The sequence below is a fragment of the Falco cherrug genome, chromosome 1 (genome assembly GCF_023634085.1).
Source record: "Falco cherrug isolate bFalChe1 chromosome 1, bFalChe1.pri, whole genome shotgun sequence".
NCBI classification, from domain to species: Eukaryota; Metazoa; Chordata; class Aves; order Falconiformes; family Falconidae; genus Falco; species Falco cherrug.
Window position 1 is genome coordinate 101436115 of NC_073697.1, and position 22971 is coordinate 101459085.

Below are 22971 nucleotides of genomic sequence, written 5' to 3' on the forward strand. Positions count from 1 at the left end.
CAGGTGCCCGAGCGTGGTGGTTACCGCCATGGCACAGCTGCACACAGTGTTACTGTCGGGATGTTCCTGCTCACATCTTGCTTGTTCAGGGGGCTCAGGACAAAGACGTCTTTGAGCTCCCTGAGCTCCCTGTCCGAGTTAAATGATTCCTAATTCAAGACAAAGTCTTTTTCATAAGCAGTAATCAATATAATAAATTTTCACAATGGTCCTTCCCATACACCGTTATCTGGGAGTGGGGTCATGGCTCCAGGGAAAATGAACATTCAAGAGACAAAGCATCTGTCAAAACCTCCCACTTTCATGGTCTCTGAAGCAGTTCTGAGAGCTTCAGTAAGCTGTGTCCTTGTTGTATCAGTTGTTTTATCAGTAAGATGTTGTATCCGGATGTTAAGCATCCAGTAAGCTTAAGTAAGTTGCTAATTGTGAAATGCAATTATCAGCACAGATAGGCGCTAACTGTCTCACTAGCCTTGGAAAAATCCTTCTCTTCTAACTGGTCAGCTGCATGATACAGCAGGGGAAGCACACAGAAACTGGCTTTGAAAGCCTGCCCTTTGCACAAGAGCAGTGCTGCAGTGGTGGTTGTGCAAGCAGCAGGTGGTGGCAGCCCAGGCGGATGCTCCGGGCTGTCCTAAACGGGCTGAGCTCACGGCATCTCAGAAAAGTGGGGGTGGGGGCACCTTCAGAGCCTCCGGCTGCCCTCCCTGCCCACAGCAGGGCTACCTCGAAAGTCAGTGGGGTTTGCTCAGGGGCTTATAAAAGCGAGTGCTGTCGTCCAAGGCTGCAGATCCCACCCTGTTTCTGGGCCCTGTCCCAGCACGGCACTGCTCTCATGGCGGGGGGGGGGTGGGTTCTTGGATCTAATGGGAATTTTCTTTGCAGCACTGTGTGCACTTCAGAAAATACTTTGTCTCCATCCTTCCCATGAGACGGTTGAAGCTAATAGTGAGGCTCTCTCCAGGATGACCAAACGCTCGTGTCTCCTGTGCTCTAGGTGGATTCCCTCCAGGTTCTCAAAACCTGTCTGGGACCAGGGATCTGCAAACAGAACCAGTGCTCTGGCCGCAGCCTCACCTGTGACTCACTGCAATATTTGCAATCTGCTTTGCAGATTTGCTTTAAAGCACTGAAGGGTCAAGACAGTGCATCAAAAAGTATGGCTCCACCTGCAAATAGCCCAGCTTTGGGGACAGGGACACCTGCAGGGTCACTGCTAGAGGCACTGTACAGCCACTGTGGTTCCTGGAGTGCCCCACACAGGGAAGAGTTCGTTCAGCTGATAGACATTTAACCTCCCCGGAGGAACACCAGCAGAGACTTGGTTGCTCTCAGTCTGTGCTGCTAAACCAAGCATTTTCTGTTACAGAAGGAAAAACACAATTGCAATTTGTGATTAGGAGCAAGCTGAGGAGCAGCACTAGTGAGCAGCTCCTTTGCTTCTCTGTACACTGGCTTGTTCCAACGCATCATTCACCCGATGCAGCAGCATCCCCCTGCCCTGCCTCACCGGCACAGCTCCAACATGGCAAGGATTTGTCCATGAGCCAAATTTGCACTTGGACAGGGAGAGGGGCTTTGGCCAGGGGAAGAGGTGGTGTTCTGGTAGATGATCTCCCAGTGCAACAGCCGTTTGGGTGAGGGCAAGACCCTACCTGAGCTGCCTTGGGCTCAAGATCAGCAGCTGGAGGTTGGTGAAGCCTGTTCAAACTGTCATCCAGGGGCCTCCTCCTCCCCTGCTCTTGTCTACACAGGGAAGTGCACATGGAGCAGCATTCATGAACCCTTCCAGACCACAACAGGGACGTGGGGCAGGGTGCATCAGCGAGGCAAGATGGGGAGTGCTCAGCAGAGCAGACACCCTTTAGAGATGGTGCCTCCATGGGTGGATATGAAGACTTCTTTGACCTTTAAGAGCAGCAAAAGATGAAGAGCACAATGGGGGAGGGAACCTTGTCCCTGTATGACATCCCCAGAAGGAGTCAAGACTTTCAAAACCATGGCAAAGTGCTGCCTTGCATCTCGGCCCCCCGCCCCCCGCAAAAAACCTGGGGAAGCTTTGCTTGAGAATCAGGCTGTGTAAGCAGGTGGGTGCACATGAGCCACCCTGCTAGGGAGCTGGGGTGGGAGGTGGGTGCTGCACTGCCTTGGCTTCATTCCCCTGTGCGGGAGTTTCCAAGCCCTGTGGGTCAGCCTCACCAGGGTGCCCTGCTGCAGATAACGCCCTGCTGCAGATAAAAACGCAGGTGCAGAGGGGCCATGGGGAGGACAGTAGAATTTTGCAGGTGAGAGCCTGGCCCATTGCACGCTTGCTTTTGCTTTTGTGGAACACTTGTTTCTGTACCGTGGGCGGGAGACTGGGGGGCTGGGGCTGTGTTTGGAGCATCCAGCTGAGGTCTGCGCTTCCCACTGCTTGTGTGATGGCTTCCCCCTCCTTGCTCCAGGGCTGGCAGAGCCACTCTCCGCCTGGCACCAAGCACAGTGAGGATGTGGCTGGACCACACTGCTGCTGTCGCTGGGGGCTCCTCCACAGGGAATGGTTTTAGCTTGGCATTTGAAGGTGGACTCTGGGCTACCTTTGCCAGCAGCTTCATGGTGGGTGCTAGGTAATGTGCAATAGGCAGAGCCCACACCTCTGCGCTCATTCTGATAGAGCTGATTGCTTTGGAGCAGCCTTGGGATGTGAGTGGATCAGCTTTGGGTAAAACCATCCCAAATGTCTACGTGTAGAGGACCTCCCATGCTGCCCTGGCTCATCCTTCTTCCCCTCCAGCTCTTCTAACCCTGTGTACCAGCTCTCCCTGCATACTCAGTGTTGCTGCCTGGGCTCCCTGGCAAGCTGCCTGCTTGCAGCACTCGCAGTGTGTTCTGTCCTCTGCCCTGTTTTGTGCCACCCCATGGTCCCAAAGCAGTGTGCTCCCACCAGCGCCTGAGGTCCCCAGGGCAGGAGGCAGCTCCTGTTGCACGTGCTGCCGCAAGGATCTCCCAGGCAGCACGATTGCTCTTGGGGAGCAGTGCATTGGGAAGGGGACACCTCATGAGCTCCCTTAACATGTGCCATCAGCAGTGTGGGCACTGACCTTCCAAATGCATGGCGAGATTTACAGGTTCTTGGTTTTCTTCACTTCTTGCATTTCTTCGCAGGGATGAAGGCAGGAATCTTCCTGGGGTTGCTGGTGATCCTCAGCCTGTTCCAGGCATCTCTGTCTTCTTCCTCTGGTATTGTCATTTTCTTAGGTTTTGCAGATCAGGTGCTCTTCTGAGTAGGAAAGGTAAAATCAAGTCTAGAAGAGCCTGTATTATTCTATTGTAAGCAGCAAAGTCCTGTAGAGGTGTCAACAGGAGTATGGTCAGTTCATATCTGCAGTGGCAGCTGATACTGGTGCCCTTTTCATGCCCGGGAGTCACTCAGACTCTCCTGAGGAATACCTGTATGTACAGATCTCTCTCTCTCGAGACTGAGCAGCAGCAATTGCTTCCAGCACTGCTGTGCCAATATCCCTGGGTGCTGGAGGCACAAAGAGAACACAGCTGCAGCGCGGGGATGCTCCGGGGTGGTAGACAGCACTTTCACCTCCGCTCTTTCCTTTTCCTTGCTGAGATCTGTCAGAGTTGCTGTCGGATGCGTCCCTCCTGAGCAGCGTGAGCAAGGCCAAGCAGCTGGTGGATGCAGCCTACAAGCACCCACGCAACCGGTGAGAGCTGGGGCTGGGCTGCTGGCATGTGCTGTGTGCCCTGCCTGCACTGCAGCATCACCAGCGTTTCCTCCTTGCTCTAGTAGAGCGGACAAGGGTGCAAGGTCCTCTGGGAGCACAGTGGGCTGTAATCAGCATTTTACCTGCCTTCACCCTGTTTTTATGCCACATCTCCAGTCTCCTGGGTCTGTCCCTAAGAGCTGTAACTGTGTCCTCCTCTGTGCATGCCATTCTGCCCAGCTCAGTATTGCTTGGCTCAGTTTCATCCCTCAGGGATGCTCCAAGGAGGACTGAAGCCAGCACAGGCTCCTCCTGATTTCTAGTGGTTCCCCCCCCTACAGAGGGAGAAAACTGCTGCAGGCTGCAGTGAGGACATTTTGTGGGATCTGGGAGGAAAGCTCAGCCTTTGACACCATCGTTTGAGTGTGTACAGCCTCCTAGCAGCCCATACATGTCCCCCTTCAGTAGCCATCCTCTGAGACCCCTCACTGGCTTAGGGACCCCTCCATCTGAGAGGAGGCTCCAGCAGCATTAAGAGAGGGTGACTTGGAAATGTTTGGGACCTCTGGGAGGAGACTGGCACCTCCAGACGTTCATGAGCTGGACAGCAGTTGACTGAGGTTTGCTTGCCTCAAGGATGTAAAGACTTAAAATTTGTCTTCTGGCAGGTGGAGATGGGCAATTTAAGAGATTCTTTTCCTGCAACTCGCACTGCTCCTCTGCCGAGCATGGCAGGAGCGGCCCTGGTCTCCCCCAGCTACCACGCGGGGAGGTAGATGACGCTGCCTTCGTTTGCAGTTCAGACTGGTGACGCACTAGGAGAGCTGGGGTGCCTGGCGCACTGGTGTGTAACCTGCAGGACTCCTGGCTTTGCCCCATTTCAGTCCTGCAGATGTTGTGTTATTCTCTCTTGCAGCATAAAGGAGCACCTGCAGAACGATGCCTTGACCCCCGTAGAGCTTCTGCGATATTTCAAGCAGCCAGTAGCAGGGACTCGGGCTGCCGTTCGGGCTGCAGATTACATGGAGACCACCCTGGCCCTCCTCAAGGAGAAGCTGCAACGGGCTGTGAGGGGCAACTTCAATGTCACAGGTAGGGGTTGCACTTTGCTGGGAGGAGGGCAGGGGAGAAAGATACGGGGCTTGATCAATGGGGCTTTGTGGGGCTTGGGAAGACGGGGTGAAAGGGGGTCATGATGCACCACAAATCCCTCGCATGTGACCGCAGTGAGGCAAAGCTGAGGTGTTTTTCTGTGCTCTCTACCTTAAAAAATTATTTGGGGGTTTATCAGTTAATGGAAGTGCTTTGTGCACTTCCCTGGTTCTTTGTGCAATATAGCAGTTAATGTACCGATGAGTCAAAGCTTGTCAGACTTTGCTAGATGATATTCTTTTGCTTGAGTAAGGAATGAGCAAACACAGAGGATGTGACTCAACCCCAGCATAAGTCATTTTTCTGCCAGGCTCCAGCTAGCAATAGTCAAAAGTCCCTGCCAGATGGTTCTGAGTCGGGAACAGCATGCTATGAGGAAGGCACAAATAGGGAATGCAAACGGAGCAATGTGAAAGGACATTTCAGTGTGTGTCTTGAAGGAGCAAAGTCCTCCATGAGGTGGCAATCCTGGCTGCCTGGCAAGACCAGTTTGCTGAAAGCAGAAGGCAAATCGGGGGCGGTGAGAGAAACAGCTCAGGGAGGCACCAGGCGGGCTCCTGCCATAGAAAGGTGAACTCATGGGATGCGCAGCGCTACAGCAGAGCAGCGCCAGGCCCAGACACCCGCCACGGGCTGCTCCAGCATCCTCCAGCACGGGCAGAGCAGGAGGAGGGAGGCAGCGCTGGGCTCCAGCCCCTGCGTGCAGCAGTGATACTGAGCCCCCCCAGCCCACCCGGCTGCCACCTCCCGGCAGGAGTGACCAGGGAACCTCCGAGGGCCTCAGGACAGGGTGTGCTAGCAGCTACAGCCCAGAAGGCTCTGCCGCTGACCTTGGCCGCTTCTCTCCTACGCTTGGGGAAACCCACATGCTGGGAACGCGAGGCCAGGTCCCCCCGTCCTGCCCAGCCATCTGATGGTTTCTTCTCCAGGCAGCTCTGAACAGTGGTGTCACACTGGTGGCTGCTTCCCAAGGGGGAAAACCTTGTGGCACACCACTAGGATGACTGTAGCTGTTAGCACCTTAGGGTGGAGATAAAAAGGGAGGGGAGAGAAAAGCAAAAGGGTTGCTGTAGAGGAATTATAGAAGACTGCATGAAAAATGTATTTGTGAAAAGGTTGTGATGATTCTTAACAACATGAGGTATGAAATGTTAAGGGGAAAAAAAGGGAGGAATTGTAGAGAAATGAAGCTGGGTTAATTAACATTGATGATATACAGCTGTGGGCTGGCTTCAGGGGCGTGGGTTGGCTGATGTGGATAAGGTGCAGCTATGGCTGGTTCCTGCTAAGTAGTTAAATAGCTCTTGAGGGGTACAAAAGATGGGCACTGGATGAAGAGAAACATGGAAGGAGCAGAGGGGAGGGCAGGCAGGCAGGCAGGCAGGCAGGCAGGCTCGCTCGCTCGCTCGCTCGCTCGCTTGCTCTGGATGTAGGAGAGACAGGTTCAGCAGAGGCAAGAAAGTGGAGGGGCTGGCCTGAAGAGTATGAAGAAACAGCACGAACAGTAGATGAACCTTTGAAACCTTGTGGGGGATCAGTGGCTGTGCCAGGCAAGGCGTAGGAACTACTTACTGAAGTTAACCTGGTATGGGGTGGTAAAAGCCTTGTTGCAGCCAACTAGTTTGCTTGTGTTGCGACAGGTTGCTAGTGCTAGAAAATAATTCCACTGCTGCACAGGCCTAATGTGTAATCATAAATATGATTTGACCACAACTTTGCTAGGTTTAATGCTTTCCAAACCAGAAAAAGCAATCTGCTGCTCTAGAGAGCATCCTCGGCACATCTTTGAGCAGCAAGACCTTAAATAACAGCCCCTGACGCTCTTACAGATGATACTGTGATCAGAAACCATTTCAAGGGTGCAAGAAGGAAAACTTGTTGCTGAGCCTGGGAGGCCCTGCAAACCCAGCAGGGACAGTGTGTTACGGCATGTTTCCTCTGTTGTTACCTGGCAGACTTGCTGACACCAGATCAGCTGGGGATGATTTTCAAGGCAAGCGGATGTGACCAGCTTTTAATTAGTCTTGCTTCGAGGGTTCATGGTGTTGTACATGAACTAGTTCTTTGGCCAAAATATGAATAGCTCTGTATTGGGGACTGACTTTTCAGCCCAGGGTCTCTGTTACCAGGCTGCATCTTTTTGCTTTCTCTGTGCTTTGTCTGGCTCTGCCCCGTTGCAGGGTCTCGAAGGGCTTCCTGACCCAAACCCATACTGGGGCATGATCTGTCTGGCTGTCGCCCTGCCCCACGCTGTGTAGGAGGAAATCTGGGCATGCGGGCTGCGAGAGAGCACCTTCTGCGTGTCCCGTGGACAAATGGAGGGGCATGACTGTAATGTGGGAGACAAGGGAAGCTGTACTAAAGAGTGTTTTAAAAGGGACAGCCTAGGAGCATTCCCCATCCTTCTCCTGTTACTGAGAGCCCAGTGGGCAGAGCATCCCCTGGGAGCACCTTGGGCAGAGGAAGGAGTTCAGACAGCAATGCCTGCCTAGGGAAGGCTTTAGCCTTCAGGTATCTGTATAAGAAGCGGGGAGAGAGCTACCTGCCTCCTCAATTTTCAGACAGTGGTGTCTTCATTCAGGAGGGGGCTCTGGGTTAAGGACAGGCCCATCACATAAACCAGACCCTGAAGCCCTGGAGAAGATGGGCTCAACTGTTCCCTGTGCTCTGTGTCCCTCCATTGCTTGGCCCTAGGCAGCGTGACACACGGTGTATGACCGGCAACCCGAGAACACATATTTTACATGGACTCCAAAATGAAATATATTGTTAGTCTAAGGTTTTAATGGTCTAATCAAACTACAATAACCACTTACTCCAATTACAGCATAGTAAGACTCACAATCCAAATCAGCCTGCTTCTATTAAAGATCACTGGTAATACCATTAAATGAACAGGCATAAGTCGCTACCCCTTTTCTCTGATGTTAAGCTTTCACCTTTGTTTTCCACTCATGGCCTGGAGTCAAGGGCCCTTCTTCAGGCTGGATGACACAAGGAGTCACCAGCAACCTGGGTTCTTGCCTGGGAGAAGCTGAGGCTTGGTGTGTGTTACTATTATTGTTGTTATTATTAAACATGAGGCTTATTGATAGCACCAAACCCACAGGGCTGCAGTAGCTTCCAACCATTGTACATTGCTGTGTGATCCCATTCCAAGGTTCCTGTCCCTCTCTACATCTATGAGCGCTTGGCCCTGCCATTATCCTAATGACGCTAATAGTTTGCTGTTCTTCCATTCACTCCAACAGGAGAAACCCATCACTAGGAGCTTCAAACAGAGCCCTGGTCAGATGGTTGCCAGCAGAATATGAGGACGGCGTGTCAATCCCCCGTGGGTGGACAGAAGAAAAGCGTTTCTCTGGATTCCCCTTTCCACTGGTAATGTTTGTTATCTGAAAATGCCGTACCAGGGCTCAGGGACTGTCGGTCCTTGGATAGATCACAGGTGTCCAAGTGCATGCTCAGCAGCTGCCGTGGGGGGGATCAGGGGGAGGAAGTTAAATTCACCAGCTCCAGCTTGATCATATGAGAATCTTCAGGGTGATCTAACAGAAATACTTTCTAACTCCCATGCTGTGAGGAAGAGCAAAGGAAAATAAATCTGATAACTGCAGAATTGCAGGATTAAGAAAGAATTACTCAATGTGTTCTTTTAAATTAACTGCGTTTAAGCCAAAGTGATTTGCTCACCTTTTTTTGATTTGTTTGTGGAAGCTGGTTGTCTCCTGAAAAGCAATATGCCAGAGGATAAAAATGAAAAAAGAATCCCCAGAATAAAAACCATCCAGCTAGAAATTCTGTGTGTGGGTCCACGGCGGGGTGACCTGTGGTGGGGTGTGTGGCTCTCATGGGGCCTGGAGTGGGGACGCTGTGATGTGGTTTCTGCTCACTGGGGCTTGGTGCAACGACAGTGCTAGTGAGGAGCTCTGTGATTTTCTGGGTTGTGTGTCTGACACTTGTGCTTTTGTTGTACTTCCGAACTGTTCTGCAGCACAGCGTCAGGGCTTGAGCAAAGTTTTGACCACTTCTCCTGTAGGAATACATGAAGGAAGAACTGGTGGGGAAGTGTGATGGATGGAGAAGGGATGAGAAGGAAAAAGGGCTTTGGGAGTTCACTGAGATAACTTTCAGAAATTCCCAACAACTATTTTTTTCCACACTTCTATTTCAAATTGGTCTTTTAAAATCTGTTACCTCTCTTTCCCGGTTATTCAGTATGGCTCATGCTTAGCTGTGTCCGTATATCCACCAAGGGATGTACTCGGCCTAGAGGCTCAGAAACCTGGCTAGGGCCAGGACAGTGCAATGCTCAGCAAAGGAGGCACTCAGTAATGCCTTCCAGCTCAGGCAGCAGAGATTTGGGGTTTTTTCTGTGAAGTGTAAGAAATGCATCATGAATTCTTGCTGATGGCCATACAAACAGACGCACCCATTCATACGAGTAATTTCCTAACACACATGTTCTGCCTTCCTCCCCTGCAGGTTGGAAAGGTGTCAAATGAGATTGTCCGCTTCCCCCCTGGGCAGCTCAGGATGGACCAGCAGAGATCACTCATGTTCATGCAGTGGGGCCAGTTTATTGACCATGACCTGGATTTCAGTCCAGACACCCCAGCCCGAGTCACCTTCAGTGGCAATGTGGACTGTGACATCAGCTGTGCCAAGCAGCCCCCTTGCTTCCCCATCAAGGTACAGCCAGCCTTTCTCTAGCAGGGAAGAGAGGGAGAGGGTATCTGCCTTCCAGCCAGGAGATGCTGGTGGCTCCCCAGGTCCTTGGCCACAGAGGGACATCCTCCCAGAACAGGCCAAGGGGGTCAGACAGCTCTCTGTAAGGTAGCAGTGCTGGATCCCAGGGGCTGTCCCCAGATGTCAGACACAGCCCCAACCTGTCTTCCCCCCATCTCCAACCATTTACCCATCTCTCTCAATGATATGGCTTTGTTTTGGGGGTATGGTGCGAAGACAACATGGGTGATACCTGGATTATAGTACATGTGTCAATACCCCAGCAAACCCTTGCCCATTTGATGGTTCAATGCTCAGTAGTGCATGGGGCAAGGGAGTGGTGAGCATCTCCCAACAGTGGCCAAGGCATTAGCACAAGTCACATTGCAGCCTCTGCTCCGGTGAATGCTTAGTGATGTACGCGTCCACCCTGCAGCCCTGCTCTTCTGCCTTTGAAGAGGTACTGTGGCTCTGGTTGTCCCATGTACCCGTCTGTCCTGTCAAGAAAAACTGTGAATGGACAGAGCAAGCACCAAGTGTTTGCCCAACATGCATCTGAGAATGCAGGCAGGGTCACAAGTTCTGCATGACAGCTGTCAATAATGTAGATACAGACACTAGACTCCAACATGAGATAGGAAGCTTTAAAGATTGAATCTGATATTTATATATTCAGGGGGAAAAGTTTAGGTATCTTAATGGAAATTTAGGCATCTCCAGGCTTTCATGCATATTTGGGTCTTGGACTCCTAAAATAGCACCCCCACTGTCATTCTGACCCTTCCTATTTGGGATTTTTGACTGACCTCCATGCTGTCTAGCATGGGGACTGTCTTTGAAATGGATCCTGCCTGGCTTTTCTTACGGCTGTAGTATCACAGTGCCGTTTCTGCACCCCTGAACTAGTGATGACTTATTTTTTTTATCTATCTTCAGATCCCACTCAATGACCCACGAATTAAAAACACGAAAGATTGCCTTCCTTTCGCCCGCTCAGCTCCTGCTTGTACCGGCGGCACAGCAATTCAAGATCAGATCAATGCCATCACCTCCTTTCTTGATGGCAGCATGGTGTATGGCAGTGAAGTGTCTTTGGCCAACACACTGAGGAATCAGACCAGCCAGCTGGGCTTGCTGGCTGTTAACCAGAATTTCACTGATAGGGGGAAGGCATATATGCCCTTCAGCAACATGCAGAAGAGCCCATGTCTTACAGCCAACAAGGAAGCTAAAATCCCTTGCTTTCTTGCAGGTAAGTTGTGTGCTGGCACCCCTAACCCTGAAATCCAGAGCAAACAACTCCCCCAGCTCCAGTTCATTTCTTTATTTGTTTGGTTTTCTTAAGTAGAAAATGGAGCATAGCAAAACGTCACAAAAGACTGAGACAGGCTGTGCTAAGTAGGAAAAGGTCTTCACTGCATTCAAGTCTTCTTTGTGATTGTATGCATGGAGTGAAGCTGTCCCATCTGTGCTCAGCAGCTCCGGCGTAGGGCCCAGGGAGCACATGGGGCTGCTGGAGGTGACCTGGGAACCACTGCCACGATGGAACCAAGCAAATGCAGCAATAGCAGACTGGCCTGAAGGCAATGGCTTGTCTATATTTGTAATTTGGTAGCCATCTCTCTTCTGTCAGGACAGGTACAGGTGTGTTGGTGCTTGAAATGTTGAAATGTGTTGGTGCTTGAAATGTTTCCGCATGAAACATTTGCCTGGGCTGTTGCATATCAGTGTATCTGCTGCACTGTGAGAGCTTAGATCCCAGCTGGGCTGAGGATGAGGCTAGCCACAGACCAGGGTGACCTTTTAAGACATGTCCCCACCACTGAAGTCTGAGGGTGCACTGACAGCATGCCAGCCAGGACATCAGCATAGGCCTTCAGTCCATCAGGATGGCCTCCTGGTCCATTTATCCTTTGTCACACTTCTGGTATCCTCCTGTCTACTTCTTCAACGTGGAATAACTCCTTCTGTCCTGGGCACAGCGTGCCAAAGCCATGCCTCCCCTCCAGCCAAAACACCGCACAGTCACCATAACCTTCCTGTCTGCTGCCGTTTGCTATCTTCTCCTGTCCCAGCACACAGAGACAAGATAACTAACCTTCTGGAGCCTACAGCATTGCTCCCTTCTGCCTGGACCCTGCTGGTGAGGACCAGGATGTTGCTAAAGCCTAAGACCCCGGGGAGGGACATTTCTGATATACCTTGTGAATCTGTGTCTCACTCCCTGTTCCTTTTCTTTTGACAAGCAGGACCTCCTGGCCAACTCCTGCTGGCTCTGGCCACCTGGACTGTCCATGACACTGCTGGAGAAAGCTTGAGGGCACAGCACATCTCATCAGCTGTGGAGCTGATTTCTGTTCCCTTGGCCCCCTACCTATCTGGCCTAAGCTCCTCTGGACATCATCCCCATGGTCCCTGGATACCATCAGGTCCTAGTTGTGGGACCAGTGGCAGAGCTCTGCTTGCTGTCATCCTCTAGCACCCTCCTTTTAAACTCCTGGTGGTTTATGGTCTCCTTCAGCCTCCCACAGCTCTCCATCTGTCCCATCCATTGTTTCACATCTTCAGCTGCTTCCGCAGTTCTGTGCAGGTCTCTCCTTGGTGAGGACCATGCAAGACCTGTGGCCAAAGGCAGATGCCCAGTGAGGAGCATAATGGGCAGGTGCATTGGGTGCTTCCCACATGGGCTCCCAGCCCCCAGGACTCGTCAGCTAGGGGCTGGAGCCATCGCTGCTCCGTAGCTGGGTAGTGTAGGGAACAGGCAGGCTGGCTCAGAAGCTCCTTTGAAAATTCAGTGTCTTATTTGTGACTTTTCCGGTCCCTGAGAACTGGGGAAATTTCACGCGTGCAGTTGCCTAACAGGGTTCAGCGATGTCCCGCTGGAGCTCTGCTGGAATCCCTGGGTGTGTGTTCTGCTTGAGGAAACCTCACAGTGCTGCTTTTGTTTCTTCTTCCGCAGCCTCTTACAGACAGCCTTTGACAGTAAATGAAAAGGGCTCTGTGCTGAATGCAAGAGCCAATCCCTCTATTTACTATGGGACTTGGAGGCTAAATACGACACATTTACTCTTCTCTGAGTGCCTCTTTATACCCTCATCACCTGCTTACTCTTGGGTTTCCTGCCCTAGATGTTTGAAGAAGGATTTTATATTTCATTGTGATGCCGTTTGTAACTTATTCCTCTACGTTGTGACTCCTTTTGCTTTTTACTTTTGCTCACCAGGGGGCTTGATTATGACAGTTATCTCACTTTGGCCCTAGCTTCAGCTGGTTTGAAGGATGCCTTCTGACTTTCAGAGCTCCCTTGGCCATTCTGACCTCCTTCTGCCCATTTCCATTTCTCTCTTGAGCTGTGAGACAGTCTCTCTGATATGAGAGCCTGCAGAACACCTGCTTTATTTAGCTTAAGTTAATGCTTCTAGCCCTTGTTTGAAAAACCCCAAAAACTTGCCCATCTCTCTGTGTTGCTGAGCGCAACCGTGGGGGCATCTTGGCTTTTGCTGCCTTGGCAGATAAATGGCTTTTCACTGGTGCTCTCCAGCTCTTGGGGCCTGGAGACCCTGGTTTCCTTCTCCTCCTGTGTGTTTCTTACCAGTCATCTTCACAGTGCAGATACTGAGACATCTAAAAATGTCTCTGTGAATGCTTCCCAACGCGACATTTGCCTCCTTCCAGGGGGAAGCAGCCAAGCACACGCAGGTTGCTGGCAGTACCAGTCTGCTCACTTGTGGTACTCCTAGGTGATTCTCGAGCAAATGAGATGCTGGAGCTGACATGCATGCATACGCTCTTTCTGCGGGAGCACAACCGCCTGGCTAGGCAGCTGAAGAGATTAAATCCCCACTGGAATGGAGAGAAGGTCTACCAGGAGGCACGAAAGATCCTGGGTGCCATGATCCAGGTACCAGCCACCATGTTGTATGTCCTGGCTCTTCTGCCTTGTCTTGCAGTATCACAGAATGAACTTGATGGGGTTTTTACTGTGGGGTGTCCAACGGGTGTGGTATTTTGAGGTGCAAATGACCCGATTCTTTCCACCAGCTCCTTTTGCCCAAAACAAAAATCACATGGAGATACCTGAAATAACACACACAGAGGGGTCCCCCTGAATCTTTGATGTCCCTCTACTGTTAAATTTCCAAATTGCTTAATGGGTTTTAAACTGCACATCTGTGTTTGAGAAATGTGAGGACAGTGAAGTCAGAGAAGCTTTTCTAGCCAGTGTTTGGTACAGGGTAAAAATGGTATTGGAGATTTGGATCAAAATTCCTCTGAGTTGTGAGTCATCCTCTCAAGAAGCCCCATGTGCTGGTGCATGCAACCAGCCATGGCATTCCTCTGTCCTCACTGCTTTGTGGCAGAGAGTCCCTTGGGACTGTGCTGCAGCACAGACTTTGCCCTAAATGAGATCCTACAGTCACAGAAAAATTTCTGTGCTTGGAAGGGACCTCTCCAGGTCTCTTGTCCAACCTCTGGTTTAGAACAGGACCAGCTTCAAAGCCAGGTGAGGTTTCACAGCCAACAGAAAAAGCAGGCTCCTATGAGAGAAGACGACATGGGGTTTCCAAAGGCGGTCCTTAATCATGACTAATTGGAAACTTGTCTTCTGAGTTGGCTCAACAAACAAACAAGCAGGAATATCAAAAGGTTTAAATTTTTACAACTGTCAGTTTAAATATAGTGCTGTTGAATAAACATGTTGGGTAAGCCAATGTGGAGAGACTCAAACAACTGCACTAAAAACATTGTCTCCATCATCATGTTTAGATGAATGGTTTCACCCTGCAATTTTCAACTAAACTGAAAACAACTGAACTGAAAGAGGACAGATTTATATTAGATATGAGGAAGAAATTCTTCACTGCGAGGGTGGTGACACGGGCACAGGCTGCCCCAAGCAGCTGTGTGTGCCCCATCCCTGGCAGGGGTCAGGGCCAGGTGGGACAGGGCTTTGGGCAAGCTGGTCTGGTGGGAGATGTTCCTGCCCATGGTGAGGGGGTTGGAACTAGGTGATCTTTGAAGTCCCTTCCAACCCAAACCATTCTACAATTCTATGAATTATTTTCACCTACTGACACAGAATCTGATTTTTTAAAAAATTATATTGTGCACCCTCCTCAATGTCCCAAAGAGACATGAGACTAGAGTTGGACATCTTTACTATGGGAGGACTAACACAGCTGCTCGTGGGTGGTGATAACATCTGTGCCAACACTGTTGACTTTTTCTTTGTCATGTGAAGCATGTAGGTGGGAGGGAGGAGTAAATTCAGTTCTACCTGGCTGATGGGGATGGCCTCTACCTATAGGACAAGGAGGATTTGGCAGGCTTTCTTCTTGCTCTGACCTGCCAAGCTGTTGAGGCAGGGAGGAGCATGTCTGGGGACACTTGAGTGCTGGATCCCAGTGCACTGGTAGAGGATGAGCGTAGGTCAGGCACAAGCAGAGTCTGTGCTTCCTGATCTTCCTGGAGCAGTTAAGTCCACTTAGCATTTTCATGGAAATCACTGCATGTCCACACAAACCTCATCACTGCTAGAGAGTGTAGAGATGACACCATGCATGGCTGGAGAAACCAGGAGCCCAGGCAGTGGCCTGCAGTGTCTGTGCCTGGAGCTGCACCACCTGTGCCATGGTACCATGGCTAGTATAGAAGATGCTTTGAACCAAAGCCATGGAGCTGAAGAAACCAAAATGTCACTCAGTGGTGCCAGAAAGGACCCTCGCTGGACTGCCAGAGCAGCTGGGTGAAGGTCTGATGAGGTGAAAGAAAGATTGGTCCTGGGGAGTCTCTCTGCTTCGCATCTGTGCTAGCAAGATCTCCTACATAACTCCCATCAAAGTAGTTCAGTGTAACAGCTCCTGTAGCTGGAGACACAAACCAGAACTTTGCTTCCAAAGAAACTGATGGCCAAGCAATTAATGACTCACACTTTCCTTGTTTCCCCCTAGATTATAACCTACAGGGACTACCTGCCTCTTCTGCTGGGAACCAGTTTCCAGGGTTTGATTCCTCGCTACCAGGGCTACAATGAGTCTGTGGATCCTCGAATATCCAATGTCTTCACTCTGGCTTTTCGTTTTGCTCATGCTTCAGTTCCCCCAACTGTTGACCGCTTAAGTCAAAGTTACAAACCCATGGGTCCCAAAATTCAACTCAGAAACGCCTTCTTTGCTGTCTGGAGGATCATTAAAGAAGGTAAAGCCCTTCTTGCACCTCTGTTTATTTCATTCAGCCTTTTTTGCCCTCTCTGGACGCACTCCTGCTTCAGCCAAACCTAAAAGTGGTTTGCATTAAATTTGTTGAGTGACCTTTACTACCAGGCAGTTTTTCCCAACGTGGCTGCAGTCAAATGTGGCTCATCTTATTATGAAGCACGCAGTCTGGTTGCTTAATTGCTGTAGACTCTGACAATTTTATTCAAAGTATTTTCTGTTTAATTCTTGAAGTGCAGGAAAATTGATTCTCTTGTATTAGAAGCTTATAGTTAAATATAAGCTGCATTCAGCTCTCCTGAGCCTCTCACACACACACTTGCCACCCTGCACTGCTCACAAGTCCCTCTGTAACCGTTGCAGGTGGTATTGACCCCTTTCTCCGGAGCCTGATGGCTAATCAAGCCAAGCTGATGACACAGCAGCAAATGGTTGTGGATGAGCTCCGGGATTGGATGTTTGAGCAGGTTGAAAGGATTGGATTTGATTTAGCCGCGCTTAACATGGAACGTAGCAGAGATCAGGTAAGTTGGCTGCGGGAGCTGAGCTTCCAAAGAAAAACAAGTGGAAATCAGACACTCCTGAGGTTGAACATGGAGAAACTTCTCCAGCCCGTGCTCAGCTGAAATTACTGCTTCCTAAACCTTTTCATAATTTCTGTACAGCCATAGGTAAGTGGATAGGAGGCTGAGCAGTGAAACCAAAGCCTGGCTGGAGCTGGAGGAGACAAGTGGAGACTTGTGACCAGAAGAACATAGGGCATTGCAAAGAGCAGAGCCAAGTGTTCAGTAACTGCGCCATTTGTATTGTTCTTCAAATGGCAAAATTGGTTAAGGACCTCCACAACAGATTTTTGGGAGCAGAACTGGGGCCAGATGTCCCCCGTGGCTTCTCCCCAGGTATCTGTAGTGGTCCAGCCCAGCCACGCATGGCTGGAAGAGCAGATCACAGCATGAGAGGAAAGCCTCATTGTAATTTCTCTATAAAGACTGTGTCCCAGAAAAAAAGCATGTCAGAACCATTCTCAGGGCTCTGCAAGGTGCAAAACCAGTGTAATGGCATTGCGAGATGGTCTTGAGAAATAGATTGTTGATAGGACTTTACAACTGGTCGTGGGTGTGTTGTTGCCGAAAAGCGCTGTTAGGCTGATGTAAGTGCCTGGAGCTGCCGTGTCGGTAACGTCCTGGGAGATGCAATAGTGCTCACCTTGAAACTGTGATGAAAAAGGTACTGGATTCACCGGTTTTAAGCCCAGACAGAGGCTTTGCAATACATCCAGGTGTGTGGTCAGTCACAGGCTCTGCCTTTGCTGCAACAGAAGGCTGCGATGTTTCCATGCTGTCTCTAGGAACATTATTGTGCAGAACCTGATCTAAACCACAAATTGTGAACTTACAGCCTTGACGGCTGCTCCACTGCAGCAGAACAGACGTGTATTCCCAGTGTGAATCTGTGTTTAGCTCCTAGCGTTTGGGTCTCAGCCCAACCCCAAGTGTTACTGCACTCGGTGTTATACAACCTATGAAAGTGATGACAGTATAGCAAGATCAAAAAAGCTTCCTAATTCTTTTTCTGATAAAGCAAATTCTCAGTCTTCTTGAATTGTTTGATAGTGGTGTGATCCAGGCACCATATGCTGTGTCTTTTTTTCTGAATTCTCCCCAATTTTTAGACATCTTGCTCACAGCTCACTGCTGCAGCAGCAGCTCGTCTCTGCACCTTAACAGTTCACTGGGCTGGCAGGTAGGAGGATGCGTTAGCGCTCCACAGACCTTTCCTCTGCATAAGTGGCCATTTGATAAGACACTGAGTCACAAATTGCCCGTTGCTGGGTGCGTGCCCTTTCCACCAAGGTGCAGAATTATGCACCAGTTGCGGCCCCATGGATTTTCAGCTGTTTGCAGTACAGAAAAATGAGTCCAGCTGGCAAAGTCCACTGGCCCACTCCCACCTGAAGTAACCTGTGCTACGTAGAACTCTCTTTGCAGTGTGGGGTGGCTTGTACCTGTGGCTAGACACGGACACGAGGGAGGTCAGGTGTGGGGAAGTACTTGGCCACTGTCCTGTTGTACAACAACATCTTGTCCAGGTTCACTTCCAACAGAGGTAATATCAAAGAGTTTTGTGAAGACTTCTCTCCTGTGGCTCTGCCTGAAGGTATCTGAAGTTGTATGCTCCCTGACCTCCTTTAGGGTTCCTGGGTCCCAGTGAAGATGAGGCAGCCATTAGGTGTGCCCAGAGCCTTCATCTGAGCACCCACAGCACAGGGTTAGGGGCGGCCACAGCACACGCAGGATCAAGTGCCTGCACACAGATCTCCTTTGCTACTTGAAATGTCCTGGGGACACTCCTCTGGCTCTCTGCTGCAGCTTCGGCAAGGTGTGGGTCTCCCATAGTTCCTCCATCACATCAGCAGAAGGTTGTTCTGGATAATCCCTGGCTCTGGAGCCTGTGCACAGGCACCTGCATTGCCGCTGAGTGGAACAGCAAAGCAGTGCTGGAAGGTGGTGGAGCAACTCCCACTAGCAGAGATCACTTGCAAAGACATAGCCCTTCCACAAATGGCATTGAAATGCCAGGCAGGATGTACTGGCTGTGGAGGAGTGAAAAGTTGATGGCATTAACAGAAATAAAGAAATGTTTAGAAAGATGTTTTAAACATATAGGGACCCTATCTGTGTCCCCAGCTTTGGGAAAGAAAGGAAAAAATCTTTACAGGAGGGAGAAACATGTTACTGATCTGTCTGCTTTGATATCCAACTACTTGCAGGTTATAACTCCTGGAGACAATTCTGTGGGCTCTCGCAGCCTTCTGGATTGCAGGCACTTGCTCGAGTGTTGAAGAATCCTAATCTGGCGAAGAAGTTCATGCAGCTGTATGGGACACCAAAGAACATTGACATTTGGATTGGGGCACTTGCAGAGCCCTTTGTGAATGGAGGCAGAGTTGGGCCTCTCATGGCTTGTCTCATTGGCACCCAGTTCAGAAACATTCGTGATGGGGACAGGTAAGAGAGGAGCTGGGGATTCAAACCCCAAAGGACAGAGGGAGACAGGAATTTATGCATATTTCTTTATGCAGATTTGGAAACTGTTCTTGTTTGTTGCTTTTTATTATTATTATTATTATTCCAGATGTTTTTTTCCCTTTCTGGTGATGTTCTTATTGCTTGTCCAGATGATGGTTGAGATCCTAGGCTAAGATCCTTTCCCAGCCAAGTGTTTTCACTTTCAGACCATTCACTGCCAATCACAAATTGTGCAGACTGGATTGCCCTTCTCCATGCTGATGGTCCTCACCCAGTGTGAACATTTGAGCTCTGCTCCTCCTGCAGACACCTGTTTTCGGGGAGGCTCATATTACTGTGTATTCAAACCTCAGCTCACTCCAGCAAAGGGAAACTATATATAAATACCTTAACCAGAAGAACAGGTACAGCTCTAAAGGTGGGAAAACCAGGATCTAGATGGATTGACTTCACCAATTAGAAAAAAAGCTGTCAGGTTTAATTAGCCTAAATAGCTTGCACTGATAGTAGATGCTCAGCATCTGCTAGTGTGGTGGCTCATGCTCTGGGTAGTTTTGAAAATTTGCCTGCAGACCAAGGGAAGTTGCTATAGGACTAACACACTGTCAGGCTTTGCAGGGAGTAAAAGAAATTAATTGTTCTCTCTTAGTTAAGTCTTAGCTCAGCCCAAGCTGCTTCCCTGGCACTGGTGGCATTCCTGTACCCTCTCTGTGGGTCTGTCTGCTTCTTCTGGGCTACTGCGCCCTGCAGAAGTTAAACATCTGTCCACCTCCCCATCTCCTGAGTTTACAATACACAGCTTTGCACCATCGCAGTGTCTCAGGGGCCTTAGAGATGATTTTTCATTGCTTCTCCTTTCCACCCCAGTTCTGAGTTGGAACCCTATGGTCTGGGTCATGTCCACCCATGTGGACATGTAGCAGTGTTTGGCCTTCACTTGCACCAGGATATGGGTGGCTTGGGGTTTGCTTGCCAGGCACAATAATTTGAGCAGTGTCATGTTTGAAACATACCTGAAGTCCTCCTCTGCCTTGAAGATGCTCAGGGGGATCAGGTGCAGAAGTGAGTTACAATGCCCCATTTTAAGCTGCATTTCTGAGGCAAGGTCCTGCACTTGCTAGCAATATAGCCTGAAAATGGGATCATGACCAGTGTTTCTGGCAAACTGTTCTGCCTAGAAAGACTTACTATGAGCTCAAACCCTAGTACTGGGAGCTTAAAAACAGTCTAGTGCACATCTAGAAATCCTGTTCTTATGGCAGGATACAAGAACAGATTATTTTTTTTTTAAAGACAGTAATTACAGGGCTGGCTCCAGCATGACAATCCTGTGGACATAACCACAGCTTGCGCACAGAACAGTATGTGCAGACTTTCCTAGTTGAAAGAGGGTGCCTGTATCTCATTTGAGGGAACACAGGACAAGGCTTTGATTCTACTGCAGCTTTACTATAGGTCCATGGCAGAAAAGCAAGCTAAACTATCCAGCTGGTGAGTCAGGGCTCAATTTAAGTAATAGAAATTTAAATTTCTTCTTGGCAAAAGAAATGTGTTATTGGTGTTAGTGGGAAATACCGTTGCAGGAGTCTTGAACGTGAAGAAGCCAGAAGGCAAAAATCTCTTATCATCTTTCTCCTGCAGGTTTTGGTGGGAGAAACCAGGGGTTTTTACTCCTTTGCAGCGCTGTTCACTGGCCAAAATCTCCTTGTCACGAATAATATGTGACAACACCGACATCTCTAAAGTACCAAGACATATTTTCAAGGCTAACAGATACCCTTGTGGCTTTGTGAGCTGCAGCAAGATCCCAAAGCTGGACCTCAGAGCCTGGAAGTCAACGAGGACCAAGGAAGCTGCAGAGCAAGGTATAAGCTTCAAACAGCAGGTAGCTCCTGCCTGCAGCTGTGGGAGATAACCAGACCCTGAGGATCTGAAACAGCTGCCTAACACAGGTCTGAACATATGTGTCAGGCATGTATCTAGCACATGTGTAGATACATAGTTTCCTCAGGTCCACCGTGAGTAGTACCGCCAACATGCAGATTTTCCAGCATTGGCATTACAAGACCAAGCTAAGCACCCTGCTTTGGGATTTTTCTCATTTACAGGCCTTTTTAGTTTAGCTCTTTGCTGTTGATGCCTGTGCTTTTCTGCATGGGGAGTGATGCCCAGCTCGAGGAAGCTGGTCTTTCTGTCTAGCTGGTTGGTCTGTATTTTGCACAGCTCCGAGCAGGCTGGCAGCTCATTCTGGTCAGGCCAAAAGCAGCCCTGCGCTTGGACAGAGATCCCCACTTAATGGAAGAGATTGAGGTGTTTGATTTCTGCTAGGGAAGTTTTGCCTGTATTTACGATATTTCCCTCGGCTGCCTCAGTATTTGTAAAATTCTTGAGGTTTAATGTTTTTCTTCCAAAATACTCTCTGAAGTAGAGAGGGGAAGTAGAGGTAGGAAAGAGTGGCTCTCCCCTGGGAGCGGTAGACTGCTAACAAAACGTCATCTTTCCTTTGCTGTGACAGTCAGCCCTGCCACGCTCTCCTGTTGATATCCAGGCTGTGAGAAGGAGCAAACCTCCACTGTCGGACAACTCCACCTGCAGTCAGCTCCCACTTTCTGTGAGGGTGGTTCACCATATTCTCCACAGCGTTATCAGCTTGGAAGTGTGGCAGGGTACAAACGTAAATGCCATCCTCATGTGCTGGCAGCGTTTACATTGGATATTAGGAAAAATTTCTTTGCCAAAGAGGTTGTCAAGCATTGGAATGGGCTGCCCAAGGAGGTGGTGGAGTCACCATACCTGGAGGTGTTTAAAAAACTGCAGATGTGGCACTTAGGGCCATGGATTAGTGGTGAACTTGGCAGTGTTGGGTTAATGGTTTGACTCAGTGATCTTAAAGGTCTTTTCCAACCCAAATGATTCTATGGTGCCAGAAAAAGTGAGACCTGTAGGATCTTGCAGTCAAGGAGGGATCCCAGGAGGTCTTTAGAGCAATCAGGACTAATACCAGAGTTATCAGTCCCTCTTCTCTAGCTTAACCTGTGGAAATCAGCCACGTAAGATAACAGGGAGCTATGGTGTGTCCTGTTCTCCTTTGATAACACATTGCTTTTTATGTCCTGTAGAAGAAACACCTGGTGACTTTCAATGCTGAATGTTGAGGATTTGCCAGAAGTCCAGACTTGGGAAGCTGCTGAGATGGATTATTATTTTTTACTGTGTTTATGCTTTTACTGCCTCAAATGTTTGGGCATGATTGCTGTCATCTGCTCAGTTTAGTTTGCATGAAGTCTTTTCAGCGAGATGGATTCCAGCGGTCAAAGAACTTCATGAAAAGATGTCCCAGAGCTGTGCAAGTCACTCAATATTCAAAGCAAAGCAAAATGAGTTATCCAGAGACTGGTTCCAAATCAAACCATCTGCTGGCTTAGGCAATTGCACATACGCTGTGTTCCCGTAAGCTTTACTGTCAAAAACATGTTTTGGACCCTCCTTTCAAAATTGCCAGCCTAAACAGAAAGAGACTGGGTCATTGGAATAACTGCTTATTCTTTGTCCCGATTCTGTAAGTACAGAAAAGTACATACTTCAGTTTCCAAAGAAAAACTACTTATTTCACTGTGCCTTTAGATGAAGCAGAAATAGCTATCAGGCACCCCAAACAGACTTGCTTAAAATGCCCTGTTTTGGGTTTTGCTTGAATATGGAATGAAGAAATTGTCCACATGGAAGCAAGCTGTTTTTTCACCATTTTTTGCCCTTAGTCCAGAAAGCCTAAGGCATCATCTAGTGTGACAGAAATCCATGACAAGTTATACCTGCAGCCTGGCACGAGCCAGTGTGACTTACCCCTGGGCTGTGGAGCTGACGGGATGTGTCCTGGCAAAGATAAGAACAGTTTTAATGTACAAGAAAGTAAAAGCCAATCTGGTTTTACTCCAGCTTTGTCCCCTCAATATCTTTTCGTGAAAGGGATCAAAACCACTTTCTCCTTCCTCTGTAGTCTGCTATGTTACTGTTATCGATTAATAAACTGCAATTTTGAGCTGAGGCGAAAATGTTCCTTGCACTTTGAGCGGAGGATGGTGGTAGGTTTTGTATGGGAATATTGGAAAAGTTGATTCAAGAACCTGTGTATTTTTAATGAAAGGAGGTATT

At 49.3% G+C, this 22971-nt stretch overlaps 1 protein-coding gene across 1 annotated transcript; it reads left to right on the forward strand.

The window, feature by feature from the left end:
* Window positions 1-2225: 2225 nt before the first annotated feature.
* On the forward strand, window positions 2226-22863 carry LOC102052043 (eosinophil peroxidase). The gene is given in 15 exon segments (XM_055712991.1): window positions 2226-2285; window positions 3145-3219; window positions 3602-3695; window positions 4612-4787; window positions 6803-6891; window positions 7718-7732; window positions 8091-8228; window positions 9333-9539; window positions 10512-10827; window positions 13316-13476; window positions 15527-15773; window positions 16154-16314; window positions 18512-18798; window positions 20461-20684; window positions 21939-22863. Coding segments are annotated over 14 exon segments (2217 nt in total). The 5' UTR covers window positions 2226-2285; window positions 3145-3146; the 3' UTR covers window positions 21968-22863.
* The last annotated feature ends 108 nt before the right edge of the window (window positions 22864-22971 follow it).